This window comes from Salmo trutta, chromosome 27, assembly GCF_901001165.1.
Source record: "Salmo trutta chromosome 27, fSalTru1.1, whole genome shotgun sequence".
NCBI classification, from domain to species: Eukaryota; Metazoa; Chordata; class Actinopteri; order Salmoniformes; family Salmonidae; genus Salmo; species Salmo trutta.
Window position 1 is genome coordinate 39,457,582 of NC_042983.1, and position 23,662 is coordinate 39,481,243.

General features: G+C 45.8%; 1 protein-coding gene across 2 annotated transcripts in view; it reads right to left on the reverse strand.

Moving 5' to 3' along the window:
• Positions 1-6,431: 6,431 nt before the first annotated feature.
• Positions 6,432-23,662, reverse strand: part of hira (histone cell cycle regulator a) — a 41,846-nt gene continuing 24,615 nt past the window's right edge. For both annotated transcript variants that reach the window (XM_029718006.1, XM_029718005.1), the window contains 7 exons: positions 23,461-23,622; positions 22,167-22,225; positions 11,365-11,470; positions 10,530-10,652; positions 8,421-8,584; positions 7,952-8,040; positions 6,432-7,375 (listed from right to left, as the gene is read on the reverse strand). In XM_029718006.1, coding sequence (XP_029573866.1) covers positions 7,259-7,375; positions 7,952-8,040; positions 8,421-8,584; positions 10,530-10,652; positions 11,365-11,470; positions 22,167-22,225; positions 23,461-23,622 — 820 coding nt within the window. In that variant the 3' untranslated portion in view covers positions 6,432-7,258. The remainder of the gene's footprint in view (positions 7,376-7,951; positions 8,041-8,420; positions 8,585-10,529; positions 10,653-11,364; positions 11,471-22,166; positions 22,226-23,460; positions 23,623-23,662) is intronic.

The window sequence follows — 23,662 nt, forward strand, 5'->3', positions numbered from 1 at the left end:
TAAAGTGCATTCGGAAAGTATTCAGACCTCTTCCATTTTTTTAAAGATTTTGTTACGTTAGAGCCTTATTTTAAAATTGATACAATTGTTTTTTTCCCTCGTCAATCTATACACAATACCCCATAATGACATCACAATAATGTTCAGACATGTTCAGACATTTTAGCAAATGTATCAAAAATAAAAACAGAAATACCTTATTTATATAACTCTGAATAGTTTTTAATTTTTGTTATGAGACTCGAAATTGAGCTCAGGTGCATTTTGTTTCCATTGATCATCCTTGAGACCATCATCCTCCATCAGTCTTAAATGGAAGAAGTTTGGAACCACCAAGACACTTACTAGAACTGGCCGCCCGGCCAAACTGAGCAATCGGGGGAGAATGGCCTTGGTCAGGGAGTCGACTAAGCACACAATGGTCACTCTGACAGAGCTCCTCTGTGGAAATGGGAGAAAATTCCAGAAGGACAACCATCTCTGCAGCACTCCACCAATCAGGCCTTTATGGTAGAGTGGCCAGACGGAAACCACACATCAGTAAAAGGCACATGACATCACGCTTGGAGTTTGCCAAAAGGCACCTGAAGTCTCTCAGACCATGAGAAACAAGATTCTCTGGTCTGATGAAACCAAGATTAAACTCTATGGCCTGACTGCCAAGTGTCACGTCTGGAGGAAACCTGGCACCATCCCTACAGTGAAGCATGGTGGTGGCTGTATCATGTTGTGGGGATGTTTTCAGCTGCAGGGATCAAGGGAAAGATCCTAGTCAGGATCGAGGAAAAGATGAACTGAGCAAAGTACAGAGAGATCCTTGATGAAAACCTGCTCCAGAGCGCTCAGGACCTCAGACTGGGGTGAAGGTTCACCCCAGACAACGACCCTAAACACACAGCCAAGACAACGCAGGACTGGCTTCGGGACAAGTCTCTGAATGTCCCTGAGTGGCCCAGCCAGAGCCCGGACTTGAACCCAATCGAACATCTATGAAGAAACCTGAAAATAGCTGTGCAGTGATGCTCCTCATCCAACCTGAAATACCTTGACAGGGTTTGCAGAGAAGAATGGGAGAAACTCCCCAAATACAGGTGTGCCAAGCTTGAAAGCATCATACCCAAGAAGACGCGAGGCTGTAATCGCTTCCAAAGGTGCTTCAACAAAGTACTGAGTAAAGGGTCTGAAATGTATTCATTTTTTTAACCTTTGCTAACATTTCTAAAAACCTGTTTTTGCTTTGTCATTATGGGGTAGTGTGTGTAGATTGATGATGAAAAAAATGAATTTAATCAATTTTGGAATAAGGCTGTAGCGTAACAAAATGTGGAAAAAGTCAAGGGGTCTGAATACTTTCCGAATGAACTGTAAGTCAAAATGTTGTTCCCTGTCAACCTAGAGGAGGTGTAAGGATGACAGTGTTTGGCTCACTCTCTGTGTACTGTGTTGCAGATGTTTGTGAGAGAGGCACAGTGGGGTTTGTGTGTATATTCCTATGCATCGTAGCATCTCGGAACAAGTGTTCTGTAACTCAGGAGTAATTAAGCAGCCAGGTAAAGTAAGACTCACTCCTCGTCTCAAAGACGTCTGAGCTGACATCAAACCGAATACATTTGATTTACTATGAATTGCAAATGCATTGCATTGACATTCCATAATGCCAACAGCTTTAATATTCCCCTTTGAGTCAGTGTGTGTGTGTGTGTGTGTGTGTGTGTGTGTGTGCTTGACCCGCTTAACATGCCATATATATCACTCAACGTGATTTTTTGCCCGACTGAGGGTCAAAGGCCCCAATAAGAAATGTGGCCCACAGTGAGCCATGAACAAACTGCTTCTTTAGGAAGAGGAAGCAGGGCTGGTTATTAAAGTAAAAAGGACAGAGTACATGGGTATGAAGTAAACTCTCTGTGCCGAAGGCAGTTGAAGATAACAAGCAGTGTGATAGCTCACACTCAACACGAGGAAAATCAGTCCACATTATTCCCCAGTAATCTATAGCCTCCAGTATCCGCCCCTGCATATTAAAACGGAGGGAGACAGTTCTATTGGATCTACCAGCAGGCCAGTGGGGTACAGCAAGTATCTTGTTCCAATAGTGAGAAATGCCAAGATACTGTACATATTTGAACAACACACAGTCAGTAAAACTAAGCCAATTTGCTCCCTCAGTGTAGCTGCCATAATTCTACTGATTTCATCTCCTTTGCTTCTTGATTCCACATCCGTAGGCTATGCACCACAACTTGCCCCCTTGACATAAGTCGATCAAGGACTTCAACAACTTCAGCTTGGGAAAAAATTCAGCATGTACATTTTTTTTTTTTTTTAAAGTGTGTGAAAGTGGCTCCGGGAGAGATCTCAGGTGTGTGAATGTTCTGCTCTGCAAAAAAGCCTTGGGACATCCCACATGGCACCCTAGCAAGGGTACCACTCCGTTCCCTTTTCTCCAGTCCTTACAGTACTTTGAAGAGTTCTCTACGGCCTCTTTTCAAACTGCCATTCACTCCGCTCGCTCTAAAATGTGTGTCTATAGACAGACAGGGTTGTTAATGGTCCTGTGTTAGCCCATCAGTGCTGAAAGAACATCTCAGTGAGACTTGTATCCCAAATGGCACCCTATTTCCTTTACAATTCACTACTTTTCCTCAACCCCTTGGTCTAAAGTAGTGCACTACATAGGGAATAGGGTGCTATTTGGGACAAACTTGTCTAAACACCCTCGGTACATAATGAGGTGAAACCCACTGTGTGGAGGGAACTATTCAGACGGTAAAACATTGAAGCGTCCTCAGTGGAGGGGAATGTTATTGGGAGAAAGAGGCGTCATCTGGATGCCTGAGGCTGTCTTTCTAAAACTTCTGATTCAATCATTCAAGTGAATAGGATTCAGAAGGTAGACTAGGTGAGTGTGTAGGTCCAGGGGGCCTTAAATCTACTGGGTGGATGATTCTCAGGTGTTAGTCCTGTGGTACTGGGAACGAAGGAACGCGTTTACTGTTTACTTTGAGCCAACTGTTCCTGATATGACCATCCCACGACGGAGGAAGGCATTAAAGGAAGGGCCACTGTCACCAACCGAGACAAGGATAAAATACTAAAGGGCTGTATTGACTTGGTACCAAACTTAAGCAAACAGGCCGCAATGGCCCAATAAGAAATGCTGATTTCCATTGCAAAACATTTTACAATCACCACTAACCCTGTGGCAGGAAGGGGAAACCCTTTTGCCTGCATTTAATCAGCATTAGAGATTAGCATTCTCTCTATTCCGGCTGTTTGATTGCTTTCTGTGTCCCAAATGGGATCCTTTTCCTTATATAGTGCACTACCCCATAGGGCTCTGGTCAAAAGTAGTGCACTATGTAGGGAATAGGGTGCCATTTGGAGCACATTTGGAGCACATACTGTGTGTCATTGATATTCCTCGGGGGAAGCAGTATTTGGCTAATTTCTGCAGACGGCTATTTTGGGCATGTTTCAGTGAATGGCATGAATTATTTACAGAATGCCAGTCACAAACAGCATGCTGTCCACACACTGAACATATTGGACAGGTGCTGACTGACCTTGTCATGGAGACCTTCCCTTTGTGGTGCCTGGCAACGCTCTGAACCGTGTACTGTGGGTCTCTACAACGCTCTGAACCGTGTACTGTGGGTCTCTACTACACTCTGAACCGTGTACTGTGGGTCTCTACTACACTCTGAACCGTGTACTGTGGGTCTCTACTACAACACTCTGAACCGTGTACTGTGGGTCTCTACTACACTCTGAACCGTGTACTGTGGGTCTCTACTACACTCTGAACCGTGTACTGTGGGTCTCTACTACACTCTGAACCGTGTACTGTGGGTCTCTACTACAACACTCTGAACCGTGTACTGTGGGTCTCTACTACAACACTCTGAACCGTGTACTGTGGGTCTCTACTACACTCTGAACCGTGTACTGTGGGTCTCTACTACAACACTCTGAACCGTGTACTGTGGGTCTCTACTACACTCTGAACCGTGTACTGTGGGTCTCTACTACACTCTGAACCGTGTACTGTGGGTCTCTACTACAACGCTCTGAACCGTGTACTGTGGGTCTCTACTACAACGCTCTGAACCGTGTACTGTGGGTCTCTACAACACTCTGAACCGTGTACTGTGGGTCACTACAACACTCTGAACCGTATACTGTGGGTCTCTACTACAACGCTCTGAACCGTATACTGTGGGTCTCTACTACAACACTCTGAACCGTGTACTGTGGGTCACTACTACAACGCTCTGAACCGTATACTGTGGGTCTCTACTACAACGCTCTGAACCGTATACTGTGGGTCTCTACTACAACGCTCTGAACCGTATACTGTGGGTCACTACAACACTCTGAACCGTGTACTGTGGGTCACTACAACACTCTGAACCGTATACTGTGGGTCACTACAACACTCTGAACCGTGTACTGTGGGTCTCTACTATAACGCTCTGAACCGTGTACTGTGGGTCACTACAACACTCTGAACCGTGTACTGTGGGTCTCTACAACACTCTGAACCGTATACTGTGGGTCTCTACTACAACGCTCTGAACCGTATACTGTGGGTCTCTACTACAACGCTCTGAACCGTGTACTGTGGGTCTCTACTACAACACTCTGAACCGTATACTGTGGGTCTCTACTACAACGCTCTGAACCGTATACTGTGGGTCTCTACTACACTCTGAACCGTGTACTGTGGGTCTCTACTACAACGCTCTGAACCGTATACTGTGGGTCTCTACTACAACGCTCTGAACCGTGTACTGTGGGTCACTACTACAACACTCTGAACCGTATACTGTGGGTCTCTACTACAACGCTCTGAACCGTGTACTGTGGGTCTCTACTACAACGCTCTGAACCGTGTACTGTGGGTCTCTACTACAACACTCTGAACCGTATACTGTGGGTCTCTACTACAACGCTCTGAACCGTATACTGTGGGTCTCTACTACACTCTGAACCGTGTACTGTGGGTCTCTACTACAACGCTCTGAACCGTATACTGTGGGTCTCTACTACAACACTCTGAACCGTATACTGTGGGTCTCTACTACAACGCTCTGAACCGTGTACTGTGGGTCACTACAACACTCTGAACCGTATACTGTGGGTCACTACAACACTCTGAACTGTGTACTGTGGGTCTCTACTATAACGCTCTGAACCGTATACTGTGGGTCTCTACTACAACGCTCTGAACCGTGTACTGTGGGTCTCTACTACAACACTCTGAACCGTGTACTGTGGGTCTCTACTACAACGCTCTGAACCGTATACTGTGGGTCTCTACTACACTCTGAACCGTATACTGTGGGTCTCTACTACACTCTGAACCGTATACTGTGGGTCTCTACAACAACGCTCTGAACCGTGTACTGTGGGTCTCTACTACACTCTGAACCGTGTACTGTGGGTCACTACAACGCTCTGAACCGTGTACTGTGGGTCTCTACTACAACGCTCTGAACCGTGTACTGTGGGTCTCTACTACAACGCTCTGAACCGTGTACTGTTTCTCTCTACAACACTCTGAACTGTGTACTGTGGGTCTCTACAACACTCTGTACTGTGGGTCACTACAACGCTCTGAACCGTGTACTGTGGGTCTCTACTACAACACTCTGAACCGTATACTGTGGGTCTCTACTACAACACTCTGAACCGTATACTGTGGGTCTCTACAACACTCTGAACCGTATACTGTGGGTCTCTACTACAACACTCTGAACCGTGTACTGTGGGTCTCTACTACAACACTCTGAACCGTGTACTGTGGGTCTCTACTACAACACTCTGAACCGTATACTGTGGGTCTCTACTACCCCCCTGTGGTATACTATGAAACAAAGGCCAAGTCCTCATTTCCCCCCCAATAATATTCCCTGCCCTCATTCTTCATCTCCCACAAATCTAAAGTCATTGGATTGGTGAAGGCACAGGGATCTAAAGTCATTGGATTGGTGAAGGCACAGGGATCTAAAGTCATTGGATTGGTGAAGGCACAGGGATCTAAAGTCATTGGATTGGTGAAGGCACAGGGGGAGTTTCCACCACATCACTTATTTCCATTCTAATCCATGAAAGGAAGTGATCAAGTACACACATTAGGAGAGTTTATTGGCACACACCCTCACTGAACAGAGTGAGGATGCTAACTAGCTTATTGAAAGAAAAACAACCATGTCATCCTGAATAGATCAGCATTCATTTCTCCAGACAGGCCCGGCCCGAGGCTCCAGACAGGCCCGGCCCGAGGCTCCAGACAGGCCCGGCCCGAGGCTCCAGACAGGCCCGGCCCGAGGCTCCAGACAGGCCCGAGGCTCCAGACAGGCCCGAGGCTCCAGACAGGCCCGAGGCTCCAGACAAGCCAGAGACAGAAACAACCGTGGACAAGAAGATTAACCAAAACAGCATTTGTTGATTGTTTTATTTCATTTCAAAACACAAGTGTTGCCAGTTTGTATTATTTTTCTCTCCTTTTTTTTTTTTTTTTTTAGAAAATGGAAAAGAAGTTGCCTTGTACAAACATTTAAAAATGACTAACAGAAAAGAGTCTGTACACATTCTGTAAAGATAGGAGGGGTTAAGCTCAGAAGAGGGTGATTCATGGTAGAACATAGCTCCTCTATCCTACTGTAGCTTTAGTTTTTTTCATTACATTGACCCTTAAGCATGTGACCCCAGATGACCCTGTATAGTTGCACCCCAGGGCAGGAGAGGACAGGACAGGGCTGGTACGACCCATAGCCAGGCTTGGTTGGCAGCAGCCACACATAGCAGTGGTCCGGTGAGGGAGTCAGTGGAGGTTCAGGAGGACTGTTGTGCTTCTAGTGACCCATCCAAAACCAGGTATACGCTTTTCTCCGTCTTCCCAGAAAGAGAATCCTTCTGACAGTTCTAGCAGGGCTCGGGATTTCCTTCGCCATAACAGTTCAACATAATTATCATTGTCGTTATCAACATAATTAATCGATCAATTATTAATGGATACTTGGTGACAATGCATAATCAGTCATTATTCAGTGCTGTTTTCAGCATTCTACAACCCGGGTGCCAGTGGTTGTCCACCCAGGGACAGAGTGCTTCCTTCAGGCTGGGTTAGACGGAGCAGAGCGGAGGGAGGCCTGGAAAGAGCCAGAGCTGGGGGAGGGAATGTCTGTCAGCAGCCAGGGTGGAGCTGGGCAGGATAGGATAGTGGGTTAGAAAGTGAGTTACTTGAGAAGTGCTATTTGTTGCCGAGCAGCTCCAGCTGGTCCTGGTACTCTGTGAAGAGCCTCTGGAAACGCAAGTTCTGTCCTATGACAGGCAGCAGCTCTCTCAACAGGTCCCTTTTCCGCAGGCCCTGGGGACAGACAGACAGAGGTCAAAGGACAAGACACACCACATGATAATTTCACTGTGTTTGGATTGGGCCACATTACTGGAACTCCTATTCTAATTGAGTCGCGACCTCCCATCACGAGTAGTGTTCCTGTAACCAATGCTGTTTGGGACCCTCTCTGGGATTGACCCAATCCCATAATCACTGTTCTCTCAATCATCATTGCTATTTCATTTGGGATTAGGGATGGGTATTTGAAATGATTTCACTGTTCGAGTACTCTCATTAAATAATTTCAGAGTACTCGCAGGAAGATTTAAAAACAGCTGAAGGAGGCGGTCCCTTGCCTTTTAGCCACACCCGTTTTAAGTCCAATTCTGTTGCTAAGTATTTCCAGGATCTATGCTTGTGTTTTCACAGGAAGCCCAATTCTGTTATTTTGTTCAATTATTGGTAAAAGAGCTGACCTGATTGGTAAATTGGGCAGCTTGTGTAAACGCAGGCTAAATGCTGTAGCAATTGAGCCTGGGGACAAGATTCATTCGGCCGTAGCCGTGCTGCCTTGTAGGTACCGCGTGCTGCCTTGTAGGCACCTACCAGGGTTGTAGGCTCCCAGGCACTGCTGGCAGACTTGTGCACTGGTCCCAGTAAGTCTTTACAGAGCTCCCGTAGCCGATAATCAGAGCCTGCCGGACAGAACACACAAAGGTTAGAGAGCAAGAAAACAATGTAAAGTAAAAGGAAAGTTGAGGATATTACAACTTAGATGGTTCCTCATCCTGAAATGAGTCTATGGGCCATGAGAAACTATAATCAATGGTTCCTTTTACAGCTACTACGATCTTTAACTTACTTTGGCCACCACAAGCTAACAATCAATGGAAGTGGATGGAACACGTGTGCAGGTTAAAAAATGAACTGCCAAATCACATTACCAAATAGGGAGTTGATTTCAGTTCCTTTTGTCACACATGCCCCATTCACTTGCATTCCATCCACTTCCTCTATGGGCCCTGCTCAAAAATAGAAGGGCATAGGTTGTCATGTGGGACACAGTCTGGCTCACCCTCAGTGACCAGGAAGCGTGCATAGATGAGCAGCCAGTAGTGGTACTCTGTGCTGGAGCGCAGGGTGAGGGCCGACGCCAGCTGGTTCTCCAGGAAAACCAGGGTCATGCCATGCTGCAGGTGGTGGGGGGTGGACGACAGTCTGGAGGCCAGGCGACCCGCACTGGGAGAGGAAAACAACCACATTAAACAACATCGGAAAAATAGGGAAAAGGTTAGCAAAGTTTTCTGGATTAACATAGTTTCATCATTTTTGGATAGAAAGTTTATGCCACAGTCTACTTGTACATTTACGGTGGAAAATCACTAAAACCAAGCAACGACTGTGTCTGTGCATTAACAGTCACCTTGACCACACTAACTAGCTACTTCCCTCGTTGGAACGTTAACAGAACTGCTGGATAGCAGTGCTCGGCAGACGGGGGTCCAAGGTAACAGTGTAGCTGCATTGTGAAACACCAAACTTGCCGTGCATGCTCTCTCCACTGAGGAGACTGTATCCCGTGACTTCCAAATAGTGACCAACATAATATTTGTCATGAACACCGCTAAACCTTGGAGGAAAACATCTGGCCATGTTAAATACCGCTGGAGACAACGTGACACAGCTGCCCAGTGGGAAACACCTCCATACAGTAACGCTAGCTAACTGACATGCTGATCAATATTACAGGTTACTTCTCGCCTGCCCATTGAAATAAACAGCACTTTTTATCTAGAGTGGCCGGTATTTAATATCTGTTTAAATGTCTGGAAGCCGAAGACATCTTCCCACATCTCACCTCACATACCGTTACAAGGAAGCAGCCTCCACGGGCGCAGCATGCAGCCTCCACGGCAGAGTGGGCCCTGCATGCAGCCTCCACGGCAGAGTGGGCGCGCAGCATGCAGCCTCCACGGCAGAGTGGGCGCGCAGCATGCAGCCTCCACGGCAGAGTGGGTTCGCAGCATGCAGCCTCCACGGCAGAGTGGGTTCGCAGCATGCAGCCTCCACGGCAGAGTGGGTTCGCAGCATGCAGCCTCCACGGCAGAGTGGGTTCGCAGCATGCAGCCTCCACGGCAGAGTGGGTTCGCAGCATGCAGCCTCCACGGCAGAGTGGGTTCGCAGCATGCAGCCTCCACGGCAGAGTGGGTTCGCAGCATGCAGCCTCCACGGCAGAGTGGGTTCGCAGCATGCAGCCTCCACGGCAGAGTGGGTTCGCAGCATGCAGCCTCCACGGCAGAGTGGGTTCGCAGCATGCAGCCTCCACGGCAGAGTGGGTTCGCAGCATGCAGCCTCCACGGCAGAGTGGGTTCGCAGCATGCAGCCTCCACGGCAGAGTGGGTTCGCAGCATGCAGCCTCCACGGCAGAGTGGGTTCGCAGCATGCAGCCTCCACGGCAGAGTGGGTTCGCAGCATGCAGCCTCCACGGCAGAGTGGGTTCGCAGCATGCAGCCTCCACGGCAGAGTGGGTTCGCAGCATGCAGCCTCCACGGCAGAGTGGGTTCGCAGCATGCAGCCTCCACGGCAGAGTGGGTTCGCAGCATGCAGCCTCCACGGCAGAGTGGGTTCGCAGCATGCAGTCTCCACGGCAGAGTGGGTTCGCAGCATGCAGCCTCCACGGCAGAGTGGGCGCATCATGCAGCCTCCACGGCAGAGTGGGCGCATCATGCAGCCTCCACGGCAGAGTGGGCGCATCATGCAGCGAGGCAATGCTAATGATCGTTTTGTGTGATACCGTTCCTGCAGTAACTGCAGTCTACAGATAGACATTATTATCAATATGACACACCATGTGAAAATGTTTGAAAACGTTTTGAGACAGAAAAGGAAAAACGAGCCTTTTCTTATTGGACGAGTTCGGATAGTACCTCCCCTGTTTTAGTCTTGTTTCTGAACACGACCCTGCTGTTCACCATTAACATGACATCTACATCTGAACTGTTCAGCTCTTAAACCAGAGACCTTCAGCCCTGGTCTAATAATGAGTAAATGTGGTGAGTGTGTAACAGTCTGTGTAGGATGACGTTTCCCTACACTCTGATCGTAGGTCAGTTTAGCATTTTCCCCACTAATGGATAAGGTTATGATAAGTTGATCCTAGACCATCGTTAACAGTCAGACTCACTTGAGGTTGTGTCCCTGTGTGAGAGCCAGGGGTCCCTGTGACACAAGTGCATCCTGGGAGGAGATGCAGTTCTTGAAGTCAGCACACTGCACCAGGGAGTCTTGTTTATCCGCTATTAGGTTCCTGACACACCACACACACACACACACACACACACACACACGAGAGCATTAGCGGACATGAGTGTTTTTGTTTACACACCTTGATGTCTGTGGATGGCATACGCACCCGATCACGCAGGTTTAATAATTCAACACTACTTGTCTGCTTGTTGACTGTACATAGAAGGAGTCCCTGGCTACATTCAAACTCGGGACAATTTTTTCTTGAGCGGATAGTTGGGGGGGCCGGAACATAACTATAAATCATTTGGAGACTGCAAATTGATCACAAGAAACCAAAACAGATGACATTTGACTAAAATATAATCATTTCAACTGTTGATTGCAGATGTGTCTATTTACTCGACTTACTGAGGAACACATTTCCTACATTCCAATCACTCTGAGCTGATTTCATGGTGATTTTCCATTATTTTGACCTGTTAAAGTGTCCTGTTACAACAGTGAGTAGAACAGTTGATAAGGTGCTAACTAATAAACACTCTACAGTATATACTTCTAATGATGGCATGGATTGATTGGCCAGACATTTGTGCCGCCTTCACCGGTCAACACCGTGCCGAAACATTGGTTCAATCAATTCATTTGTTAATTTGGGGGGGGGGGGGTGGTGTATATAGAATGTGTGACTTTCATGATTTCTCTAAGGTAAGTGTGTGTGTGTGTGTGTGTGTGTGTGTGTGTGTGTGTGTGTGTGTGTGTGTGTGTCTTACCATGTCTCCAGGGAGGAGTTGAAGCAGTAAGACTTCCCATTGGAGAGGCCAATGACTGGGACCCCCTGCTGTGTCAGTAAAGACTGGGACACGGTGCATTGTGTGCCTAGGAGAGGAGACGAAGAGAGGATGAATAGAAGGAGGAAAAACAGGAGAGGAGAGAGGATGAATACAGGAAAGAGAAACAGGAGAGGATGAATACAGGAAAGAGAAACAGGAGAGAGGTTGAATACAGGAAAGAGAAACAGGAGAGGATGAATACAGGAAAGAGAAACAGGAGAGAGGTTGAATACAGGAAAGAGAAACAGGAGAGGAGAGAGGATGAATACAGGAAAGAGAAACAGGAGAGAGGATGAATACAGAAAAGAGAAACACGAGAGAGGATGAATACAGGGAAGAGAAACAGGAGAGGATGAATACAGGAAAGAGAAACAGGAGAGAGGATGAATACAGGAAAGAGAAACAGAAGAGGAGAGAGGATGAATACAGGAAAGAGAAACAGGAGGATGAATACAGGAAAGAGAAACAGGAGAGGATGAATACAGGAAAGAGAAACAGGAGAGGAGAGAGGATGAATACAGGAAAGAGAAACAGGAGAGGATGAATACAGGAAAGAGAAACAGGAGAGAGGATGAATACAGGAAAGAGAAACAGGAGAGAGGATGAATACAGGAAAGAGAAACAGGAGAGAGGATGAATACAGGAAAGAGAAACAGGAGAGGATGAATACAGGAAAGAGAAACAGGAGAGGATGAATACAGAAAAGAGAAACAGGAGAGAGGATGAATACAGGAAAGAGAAACAGGAGAGGAGAGAGGATGAATACAGAAAAGAGAAACAGGAGAGAGGATGAATACAGAAAAGAGAAACAGGAGAGAGGATGAATACAGAAAAGAGAAACAGGAGAGAGGATGAATACAGAAAAGAGAAACAGGAGAGAGGATGAATACAGAAAAGAGAAACAGGAGAGAGGATGAATACAGGGAAGAGAAACAGGAGCGAGGATGAATACAGGAAAGAGAAACAGGAGAGAGGATGAATACAGGAAAGAGAAACAGGAGAGGAGAGAGGATGAATACAGGAAAGAGAAACAGGAGAGAGGATGAATACAGGAAAGAGAAACAGGAGAGAGGATGAATACAGGAAAGAGAAACAGGAGAGGAGAGAGGATGAATACAGGAAAGAGAAACAGGAGAGAGGATGAATACAGAAAAGAGAAACAGGAGAGGAGAGAGGATGAATACAGGAAAGAGAAACAGGAGAGGAGAGAGGATGAATACAGGAAAGAGAAACAGGAGAGAGGATGAATACAGGAAAGAGAAACAGGAGAGAGGATGAATACAGGAAAGAGAAACAGGAGAGAGGATGAATACAGGGAAGAGAAACAGGAGAGGAGAGAGGATGAATACAGGAAAGAGAAACAGGAGAGAGGATGAATACAGGAAAGAGAAACAGGAGAGAGGATGAATACAGGAAAGAGAAACAGGAGAGAGGATGAATACAGGAAAGAGAAACAGGAGAGAGGATGAATACAGGAAAGAGAAACAGGAGAGAGGATGAATACAGGAAAGAGAAACAGGAGAGAGGATGAATACAGGGAAGAGAAACAGGAGAGAGGATGAATACAGGAAAGAGAAACAGGAGAGAGGATGAATACAGAAAAGAGAAACAGGAGAGAGGATGAATACAGGAAAGAGAAACAGGAGAGAGGATGAATACAGGGAAGAGAAACAGGAGAGGAGAGAGGATGAATACAGGGAAGAGAAACAGGAGAGAGGATGAATACAGGAAAGAGAAACAGGAGAGAGGATGAATACAGGGAAGAGAAACAGGAGAGGAGAGAGGATGAATACAGGAAAGAGAAACAGGAGAGAGGATGAATACAGGGAAGAGAAACAGGAGAGGAGAGAGGATGAATACAGGAAAGAGAAACAGGAGAGAGGATGAATACAGAAAAGAGAAACAGGAGAGGAGAGAGGATGAATACAGGAAAGAGAAACAGGAGAGGAGAGAGGATGAATACAGGAAAGAGAAACAGGAGAGGAGAGAGGATGAATACAGGAAAGAGAAACAGGAGAGAGGATGAATACAGGAAAGAGAATCAGGAGAGGAGAGAGGATGAATACAGGAAAGAGAAACAGGAGAGGAGAGAGGATGAATACAGGAAAGAGAAACAGGAGAGAGGATGAATACAGGGAAGAGAAACAGGAGAGGAGAGAGGATGAATACAGGAAAGAGAAACAGGAGAGAGGATGAATACAGGAAAGAGAAACAGGAGAGGATGAATACAGGAAAGAGAAACAGGAGAGGAGAGAGGATGAATACAGGAAAGAGAATCAGGAGAGGAGAGAGGATGAATACAGGAAAGAGAAACAGGAGAGGAGAGAGGATGAATACAGGAAAGAGAAACAGGAGAGAGGATGAATACAGGAAAGAGAAACAGGAGAGAGGATGAATACAGGAAAGAGAAACAGGAGAGGATGAATACAGGAAAGAGAAACAGGAGAGGAGAGAGGATGAATACAGGGAAGAGAAACAGGAGAGGATGAATACAGGGAAGAGAAACAGGAGAGAGGATGAATACAGGAAAGAGAAACAGGAGAGGATGAATACAGGAAAGAGAAACGGGAGAGGATGAATACAGAAAAGAGAAACAGGAGAGAGGATGAATACAGGAAAGAGAAACAGGAGAGGAGAGAGGATGAATACAGAAAAGAGAAACAGGAGAGAGGATGAATACAGAAAAGAGAAACAGGAGAGAGGATGAATACAGAAAAGAGAAACAGGAGAGAGGATGAATACAGAAAAGAGAAACAGGAGAGGATGAATACAGGAAAGAGAAACAGGAGAGGAGAGAGGATGAATACAGGAAAGAGAAACAGGAGAGGAGAGAGGATGAATACAGGAAAGAGAAACAGGAGAGGATGAATACAGGGAAGAGAAACAGGAGAGAGGATGAATACAGGAAAGAGAAACAGGAGAGGATGAATACAGGAAAGAGAAACAGGAGAGGAGAGAGGATGAATACAGGGAAGAGAAACAGGAGAGGATGAATACAGGGAAGAGAAACAGGAGAGAGGATGAATACAGGAAAGAGAAACAGGAGAGAGGATGAATACAGGAAAGAGAAACAGGAGAGAGGATGAATACAGGAAAGAGAAACAGGAGAGGATGAATACAGGAAAGAGAAACAGGAGAGGATGAATACAGGAAAGAGAAACAGGAGAGGAGAGAGGATGAATACAGGAAAGAGAAACAGGAGAGAGGATGAATACAGAAAAGAGAAACAGGAGAGGATGAATACAGGGAAGAGAAACAGGAGAGGATGAATACAGGAAAGAGAAATCAAATCAAATCAAATCAAAGAAACAGGAGAGGATGAATACAGGGAAGAGAAACAGGAGAGGAGAGAGGATGAATACAGGGAAGAGAAACAGGAGAGAGGATGAATACAGGAAAGAGAAACAGGAGAGAGGATGAATACAGGAAAGAGAAACTAAACTTTTAAAACATTTCAGACCATCAGTACGGTTGAAAGTATAGATTATATCCCACGCGCTCTGCACAGGTTGAGTATTAATAACAAAGCCAAGCAGGTGACATGACAGCGTGGGAGGAGGTGCCCCCCTGCGGTTCATATTTAAAAGTAGACCACGCACTGTCTCAGAAAATCTTCTCGCCCCAAAAGATTGAGTGACAGGATAGTTCTGACAGTCTTCCAGGTATTCGTAGAAGCATAGTTATAAAGTAGAACAGAAGTTACGAATGTACCTTTCAGACCGTCAGTACAGTTGAAGGTATGGACGACTTATACCAACAAGGTCACGAGGAGTAGCACTAACCTCTGATTAATGCACCAGTGCCACCGGAAGAATGGTAGAGCCCATGGTGTGGCAGGTATTCGACGTTGACCTTGTAAAATCTTGAGAACGCGCAGGGCGACAACCCAAGCAGCTGTGTATATCTCATTTCAGGGGGACGCCTCTCAGCCCAGCCCAGAATGTGGTGACACTTCTGGTCGAGTGGCATATCACACCTTCTGGGACAGGGAGCCCTACTCCCTTGTAGGCCTGAGTGATGACATCCACAAGGCAGTGTGAAAGCCTCTGCTTGTACAATGCAAGGCCTTTTGACTTCCCACTGAAGCACAGAAACAGCTGATCTGACTTCCTGTAGTGCTCCGAGGCTTGCATATAGCATTTGAGGGAAAGGACTGGACACAGGAGATTAGCTCACTCTTCCTCTGCATTCTGGAAAGGATGGGGGCAGTAGGCCACCAATTCAATGGCTTGATTGATGTGGGAGATGAATGGCTCATAGTGAGGCCAGACGTGGTAAGGCCCATATCAAGAGTTGTTGGGCCACCTGTAGGGACCATACAGATCTCGTTCCCCATTGATGGTTGATGTGGAACACTGTCCATGTATTGTCTGATCATCAGGACAGGAAGTGATTCAGGGCTAGGTAAACTGTCTGAAGTTCTAGCACATTGATGTGATCTTTCCTTCGCACACTCGCGAGAGAAGAGGCGCAGATGAGCCAGTCGTCGAGGTAAGGAAGGATCTCGATCCGTTGTAGATGGAAGGAGCTCAGGGCTGCGCTCACGCATCTTGTGAGGACTCCAGGTGCCAGGGAGAGACCGAAGGGTAATAACGCAAACCAGTAAGCCTGGCCCTGGAAGGCGAAACTCAGAAAACACCTGTGTTCCAGTAACACAGGAACGTGAACGTAAGCATCCTTTAAGTCCAGGGACGTGAATCATTCCTCTCTGACTACAATCTGGAGAACGTTGACCGTCCGCAACATGTGAAAGAGGATAACTTTTAGGAAAAAACATTGAACCGTTTTAAATCCAGAACTGGACAGAAGCCTCCGTCTTTCTTCGGAAACAGAAAATAGGTTGAGTAAAAGCCATCTTGCTGTTCTGATGCTTTTACTCGTGATCGCACCCTTCTCCAGGTTGAGGGTGCAATCTCCAGGTTGAGGGTGCAATCTTTCAGGGTTTCTGTGAATGAAGTCATTCTGATCCCTGAGAATGGTTGGGGCCGGTGTCAGAAGTGCAACCTGTACCCTTGTGAGAGGGTCATCAACACCCATGGGTCTGTTTTCTATGTATTATGGCCCGCTCAGCCGAGGGCCAAAGAGCAGTCTGCCTAGCTCTCTGTTCATGAACGCAAACGGTTGAAGAGATGCGTCATTCAGGTTGCAGAAGTCCGGGTCTGCGCGCTCCAGCTGGAGCATCCTGTTCTGTGCTAGCATGAGCACTGAGGTCTGGGGCAGAGGTCACATATTTCAGGCCTTCATCTGGAGAGAGCATTAGCTCTGCTATGCATTCATCCACCTGAGGCATATGGTCCAGCCCATGTTGTTTTGCGTTGCGAATGGCAGATAGCGTCCTACTGTCCTTGCCGTGGTGGGCAAGGGCCCGCGGGTCGGACCAGCATCTCTGAAGCTCCGTAAGAAAAGACGGTGAAGGTGGCAGACTGAACGGTGTCGCCGCTTGGGCCTTCTTAACCTGTCTGGGCTAGGGGGCAGTATTTTCACGGCCCGATGAAAAACGTACCCAATTTAAACAGGTTACTACTCTGGCCCAGAAACTAGAATATGCATATTATTAGTAGATTTGGATAGAAAACACTCGAAAGTTTCTAAAACTGTTTGAATGGTGTCTGTGTATAACAGAACTCATATGGCAGGCCAAAACCTGAGAAGATTCCATACAGGAAGTGCCCTGTCTGACCATTTCTTGTCCTTCTAGGTTATCTCTATCGAAAATACAGTATCTCTGCTGTAACGTGACAATTTCTAAGGCTTCCATAGGCTCTCTGAAGGCGCCAGAAAGTGGATTGGGATCTCTGCAGTCTCTGGGCAAGGTTCAGCAGCTCTGTTTGTGAATGGTCAGCCTAGTGGCTCAGAGCCTGGAGATGCACGCGCACGACAGGATTCCATGTTTTTCTTCACCCGTTTGAACAAAAACATCGTCCGGTTGGAATATTATCGCTATTTTACGAGAAAAATAGCATAAAAATTGATTTTAAACAGCGTTTGACATGCTTCGAAGTACGGTAATGGAATATTTTGACATTTTTTGTCATGATACGCGCCCGCGTGTCACCGTTCGGATAGAGACCTGAACGCACGAACAAAACGGAGGATATTTGCACATAACTATGGATTATTTTGAACCAGAACAACATTTGTTGTTGAAGTAGAAGTCCTGGGAGTGCATTCTGACGAAGAACAGTAAAGGTAATCCAATTTTTCTTATAGTAATTCTGAGTTTAGTGAACGCCAAACTTGGTGGGTGTCAAATTAGCTAGCCCGTGATGGCGAGCTATCTACTCAAAATATTGCAAAATGTGCTTTTGCTGAAAAGCTATTTTAAAATCTGACACCGCGATTGCATAAAGGAGTTCTGTATCTATAATTCTTTAAATAATTGTTATGTATTTTGTAAACGTTTATCAAGAGTAATTTAGTAAATTCACCGGAAGTTTTCGGTGGGTTTGCTAGTTCTGAACAGCACATGCTAATGTAAAAAGCTGTGAACTTGATTTTGGATTTTGGTTTATGTGACATATATGCTTGCTTGAAAAATGGCTGTGTGATGTATTTCTGGCTGGGTACTCTCCTAACATAATCTAATGTTTTGCTTTCGCTGTAAAGCCTTTTTGAAATCGGACAATGTGGTTAGATTAACGAGAGTCTTGTCTTTCAAATGGTGTAAAATAGTCATATGTTTGAGAAATTGAAATTATAGCATTTTTAAAGGTTTTTCGTATTTCGCGCCGGGCGCTACCATTGGATATTGGTGACACGTTCCGCTAGCGGAACGTCTAGATGTAAGAGGTTTAAACAGTGTTTGACATGCTTCTAAGTACGGTAATGGAACATTTGGACTTTTCGTCTCTGGTTCCGCGCTCGCGCGTTATGCCTTTGGATCTGTACGCACGAACAAAACGGAGGTATTTGTACATAAATATGGATTATTTCGAACAAAAACAACATTTCTTGTGGAAGTAGCAGTCCTGGGAGTGATCAGCAAAGGTATGAGAAAATTTCTAAAACTAATTCTGAGTTTAGGTTGCCCCGAACTTGGCGGGTGTCTGTATAGCTCTCTGTGATGGCTGAGCTATGTACTCAGAATATTGAAAAATGTGCTTTCTCCGTAAAGCTATTTTAAAATCTGACAAAGTGGTTGCATCCAGGAGTAGTCTATCTATAATTCTTTAAATAATTGTTATATATTTTGTCAACGTTTATGATGAGTATTTTTGTAAATTGATGTGCACATTCACCGGACGTTTTGGTGGGAATACATTTTCTGAACATCACGTGCCAATGTAAAATACTGATTTCGGATATAAATATGAACTTTATCGAACAAAACATGCATGTATTGTGTAACATAATGTCCTAGGAGTGTCATCTGATGAAGATCGTCAAAGGTTAGTGCTTCATTTAGCTGTGTTTTGGGTTTTATTGACACAGGTCCTTGCTTGGAAAATGGCTGTGTGATTATTTTTGTCTATGTACTCTCCAAACATAATCTAATGTTTCGCTTTCGCTGTAAAGCCTTTTTGAAATCGGACAATGTGGTTACATCAAGGAGAAGTGTATCTTTAAAAATGGTGTAAAACAGTTGTATGTTTGAGAAAGTTGAATTATGACATTTTGTTGTCATAATTATATATTATATTTTGTGGCACCTCCCTCACCATGTTGGGTGTGTCATCATCCTGGTCACTACAGTGCTGGTTGGATGCCTGAGTGGACAGCAGATCATCATCTCAGCAATCTCTGTTGCGTCCCCCGTCTGTTGCAGTCCTCTGTTGCGTCCCCCGTACGGCAGTGTGCTAGAGGGGGCCCGACTCGGGGTCTTGAAGGAGCGCAAAAGTGTTTTTAGTTGCTCTATCTTAGAAGAGAAGGAATCTGCCTTCCGTGTGAGGCTCTTATTTTTGAACCATCGTTTTTGGTGGCCCTGGGCGGGTCCTGGCAAACAACACTTGTAAATTATTTGTGAAAACCAGGCCCTCTTCGCTTCCCTCACCTTCACAGGCAGGATGGCGCAGTTAACGCAGGGGTCAGGCAGGTGGCCAACGGGTCATGACCATCTTTTACCTGTAGTTCAGCTCCACAAGAGGAGCAGCCATGCACACCTAGCATAATGGTGATGCGGTGTTCTCGGAGTTAAGAACGTGAAAAAAATAAATCATAAAATATAAATATTTCTTATGCAATACACTGATTCATCAAATGAACTATTATAATAGTAACCGAAGACTGTATACAACAGCTACCACAATACACAGTAAGGGTAGAGAGCTACAATAATCTGGCGGGAGATGTAAACATGGCTGGAATAGGAGCTGTAACATATTTAAATGCTTATTTATGCGAAATACGTACGAATGGCAGTCGTTTGGTAAGGCAAGCTGACAACACACAGTGGCAGCTAGTTTAATAAACTGGCAAGCTAGCTTGTGATACCAGGCGTGTGCAACTAGCGTGTGATACCAGGGGAGAGGGATGCCAGGGGAGAGGGATGCCAGGGGAGAGGGGAGGCAAACTGAATCGCATGTCATATAGCTGGCTAGGCTAAGAAACTTCCTAGATGTGGTTATCTAGGAAAGTGACCCATTCAAGTTTTATATACAGTCGTGGCCAAAAGTTGAGAATGACACAAATATTAATTTTCACAAAGTCTGCTGCCTCAGTTTGTATGATGGCAATTTGCATATAGTCCAGAATGTTATGAAGAGTGATCAGATGAATTGCAATTAATTGCAAAGTCCCTCTTTGCCATGCAACTGAACTGAATCCCCCAAAAACATTTCCACTGCATTTTAGCTTTGCCACAAAAGGACCAGCTGACATCATGTCAGTGATTCTCTTGTTAACACAAGTGTGAGTGTTGACTAGGACAAGGCTGGAGATCACTCTGTCATGCTGATTGAGTTTGAATAACAGACTGGAAGCTTCAAAAGGAAGGTGGTGCTTGGAATCATTGTTCTTCCTTTGTCAAACATGGTTACCTGCAAGGAAACACATGCCGTCATCATTGCTTTGCACAAAAAGGGCTTCACAGGCAAGGATATTGCTAGCCAGTAAGATTGCACCTAAATCAACTATTTATCGGCTCATCAAGAGCTTCAAGGAGAGCGGTTCAATTGTTGTGAAGGCGGCTTCAGGGCGCCCAAGAAAGTCCAGCAAGCGCCAGGACCGTCTCCTAAAGTTGATTCAGCTGCGGGATCGGGTCACCACCAGTACAGAGCTTGCTCAGGAATGGCAGCAGGCAAGTGTGAGTGCATCTGCACGCACAGTGAGGCGAAGACTTTTGGAGGATGGCCTGGTGTCAAGAAGGGCAGCAAAGAAGCCACTTCTCTCCAGGAAAAACATCAGGGACAGACTGATATTCTGTAAAAGGTACAAGGATTGGACTGCTGAGGACTGGTGTAAAGTCATTTTCTCTGATGAATCCCCTTTCCGATTGTTTTGAGGCATTCGAAAAAAAGCTTGTCCGGAGAAGACAAGGTGAGCGCTACCATCAGTCCTGTGTCATGCCAACAGTAAAGCATCCTGAGACCATTCATGTGTGGGGTTGCTTTTCAGCCAAGGGAGTGGGCTCACTCACAATTTTGCCTAAGAACACAGCCATGAATAAAGAATGGTACCAACACATCCTCCGAGAGCAACTTCTCCCAACCATCCAGGAACAGTTTGGTGATGAACAATGCCTTTTCCAGCATGATGGAGCACCTTGCCATAAGGCAAAAGTGATAACTAAGTGGCTTGGGGAACAAAACATTGATATTCTGGGTCCATAGCCAGGAAACTCTCCAGAACTTAATCCCATTGAGAACTTGTGGTCAGTCCTCAAGAGGCGGGTGGACAAACAAAAACCCACAAATTCTGACAAACTCCAATTATTATTATTATTATTATTATTATTTATGATTATGTTGATTATGATTATGCAAGAATGGGCTGCCATCAGTCAGGATGTGGCCCAGAAGTTAATTGACAGCATGCCAGGGTGGATTGCAGAGGTCTTGAAAAAGGGTCAACACTGCAAATATTGACTCTTTGCATCAACTTCATGTAATTGTCAATAAAAGCCTTTGACACTTATGAAATGCTTGTAATTATACTTCAGTATTCCATAGTAACATCTGACAAAAATATCTAAAGACACTGAAGCAGCAAACTTTGTAGAAATTAATGTGTCATTCTCCAAACTTTTGGCCACGACTGTAGTTGAAGGATGACTAACGTTAGTGCCCGGTGGCCTTGATAAGGAGCACAGCAGTGGAGGATATCTTGACAAGATTAGCACCGGAGTACGGTGGCCAACACACACACTAGCTGGTGGGCTAAATCAACACAAGACAAGGAAGCCCGATATCCTCAGATAAAAGGTAGGGGAGAGCTGTCACACAGCCTTGGAGGGCGAATTTCACACTCTGACACACAGGTCTCAGGCTGTTGATCACAGACTGACAGTACACACAACTCACACAGAGTTTAGCTGACCATACTGGGACCTGGGAAGATGCAAAGTGAAAAACGGGAGCAGCGGAGCAGTCCATTTGCGTGATATGCTATGCTAACTTTGTGAGAAGTAATAAGAGATAGTGTTCTGACGTACGGTTGGATATGAACCGCGGGCACCTCCTCCCACGCCGTCACGTCACCGGCAGGACTTTGTTGTTATTACTCGAGCTGCGCTCAGCGCGTGGGATATAATCCATACTTTCAACCGTACTGACGGTCTGAAAGGTTTGAAGTAGAACTCCACTCACCTGATAGAATGGTCTGCAAAGATTCATTCTTCACTACAGCACTCTGTTTTTGGACATCCCTGTAGAGAAGAACAAGGTGGAGAAGACAGAACACATCTCAATGTTTTATTTATTTAACTAGGCAAGTCAGTTAAGAACAAATTCTTATTTACAACGACGTACGGCCCTGTCCAGAAACAAACAAGCCCTAGCCCCTGAACCCCTAGACACTTGAGATCTGACAGGATTTGATAGGTGTAAGCAATGTGTCATTCTTCCTAGCCTATCAGAGAGCAAGTCAGATATCACCATACCGGTGCGGTAGATAGCCTAGCAGTTAAGAGCGTTGAGCCAGTAACCGAAAGGTAGCTGGTTTGAATCCCTGAGCAGACTAGGTGACAACTGTGTCGATGTGCCCTTGAGCGATGTACTTTACCATAATTGCTCCAGTAAGTCGCTGTGGATAAGAGTGCCTGCTAAATTACAAAAAATGTCACATGTTTACACCTATCAAATGAAAAGTGTCAAGGGACTAGGGGTTGTCTCTAGTCTAAAATACAAGGTGTGGCGAGTCAGGAGTGATCACCGTCTCTAGTGCACTCCAGACTACGTGAGCTGTGTTAAGCAGTCGGAAATCCCACACTCATCGCTCACCTAGGTGATAGGCTATGTGGCCACTGCGTTAAAACAAACAGCTTTTCTCTAATCCATAGATGACCAGATGCTTTAATTATAACTGTGGCTCTGTTGTGTTCACATCTTCACAGTTCATTTTTAAACAGCCTATATAGAAACCAGAACGTCTCTGATGATGCTGCATGGGCTCTTTGGTTGTCTTGTCATCAATTACGCAGGCAGTGACCTATTTCTTGTTTGACTCATATCAACATCTCTGCGCATTAGTGGTGGGGTAGGCTAAATAAATAGGTCTAATTAAATAGGTCTAATTAAAAGAACAGTGATGAAGGAAATGAAAAATGCTGGCCAGAGCTCGTGGCTGAGTTGGTACCAGAGCGAAATTGCCGTCGCTCTATTTTTTTAAATCCACTCCACACTCCAGCAATATTCTGCTCCGCTCCTCGCTCGACTCACACCCTCTGGTGCACACTAGGTGTAGGCTGAAATTGGACCAGTTTTGCATTTCCCCACTAATGGTTAAAATTAGGATAGTGGAAGCTGATCCTAGGTCTGTACCTAGGGGAAACTTCCCATCAGAGCAGCAGCCTAGATGGTGCATCTCAATAGGTTTTGTCACGTCAATACGGGGGTGTGTGTGTGTGTGTGTGTGTGTGTGTGTCACGGGGCTCTCTCTCACCAGACAGACAGGGTGGCGCAGGCGGTCAAGGCCATGACGTAGAAGCCTGAGCAGTGCAGGGCGGACATGGGCGCGGGCAGCAGGATGGCGGGTAGTAGGCGGCGGCCACACGCCGAAAACACAGACAACATGCGGTCTGCGCACGCCACTGCCACAACATCACTGGGGGAGGAAAGGACGAGAGAGAGACAACTTATTTACT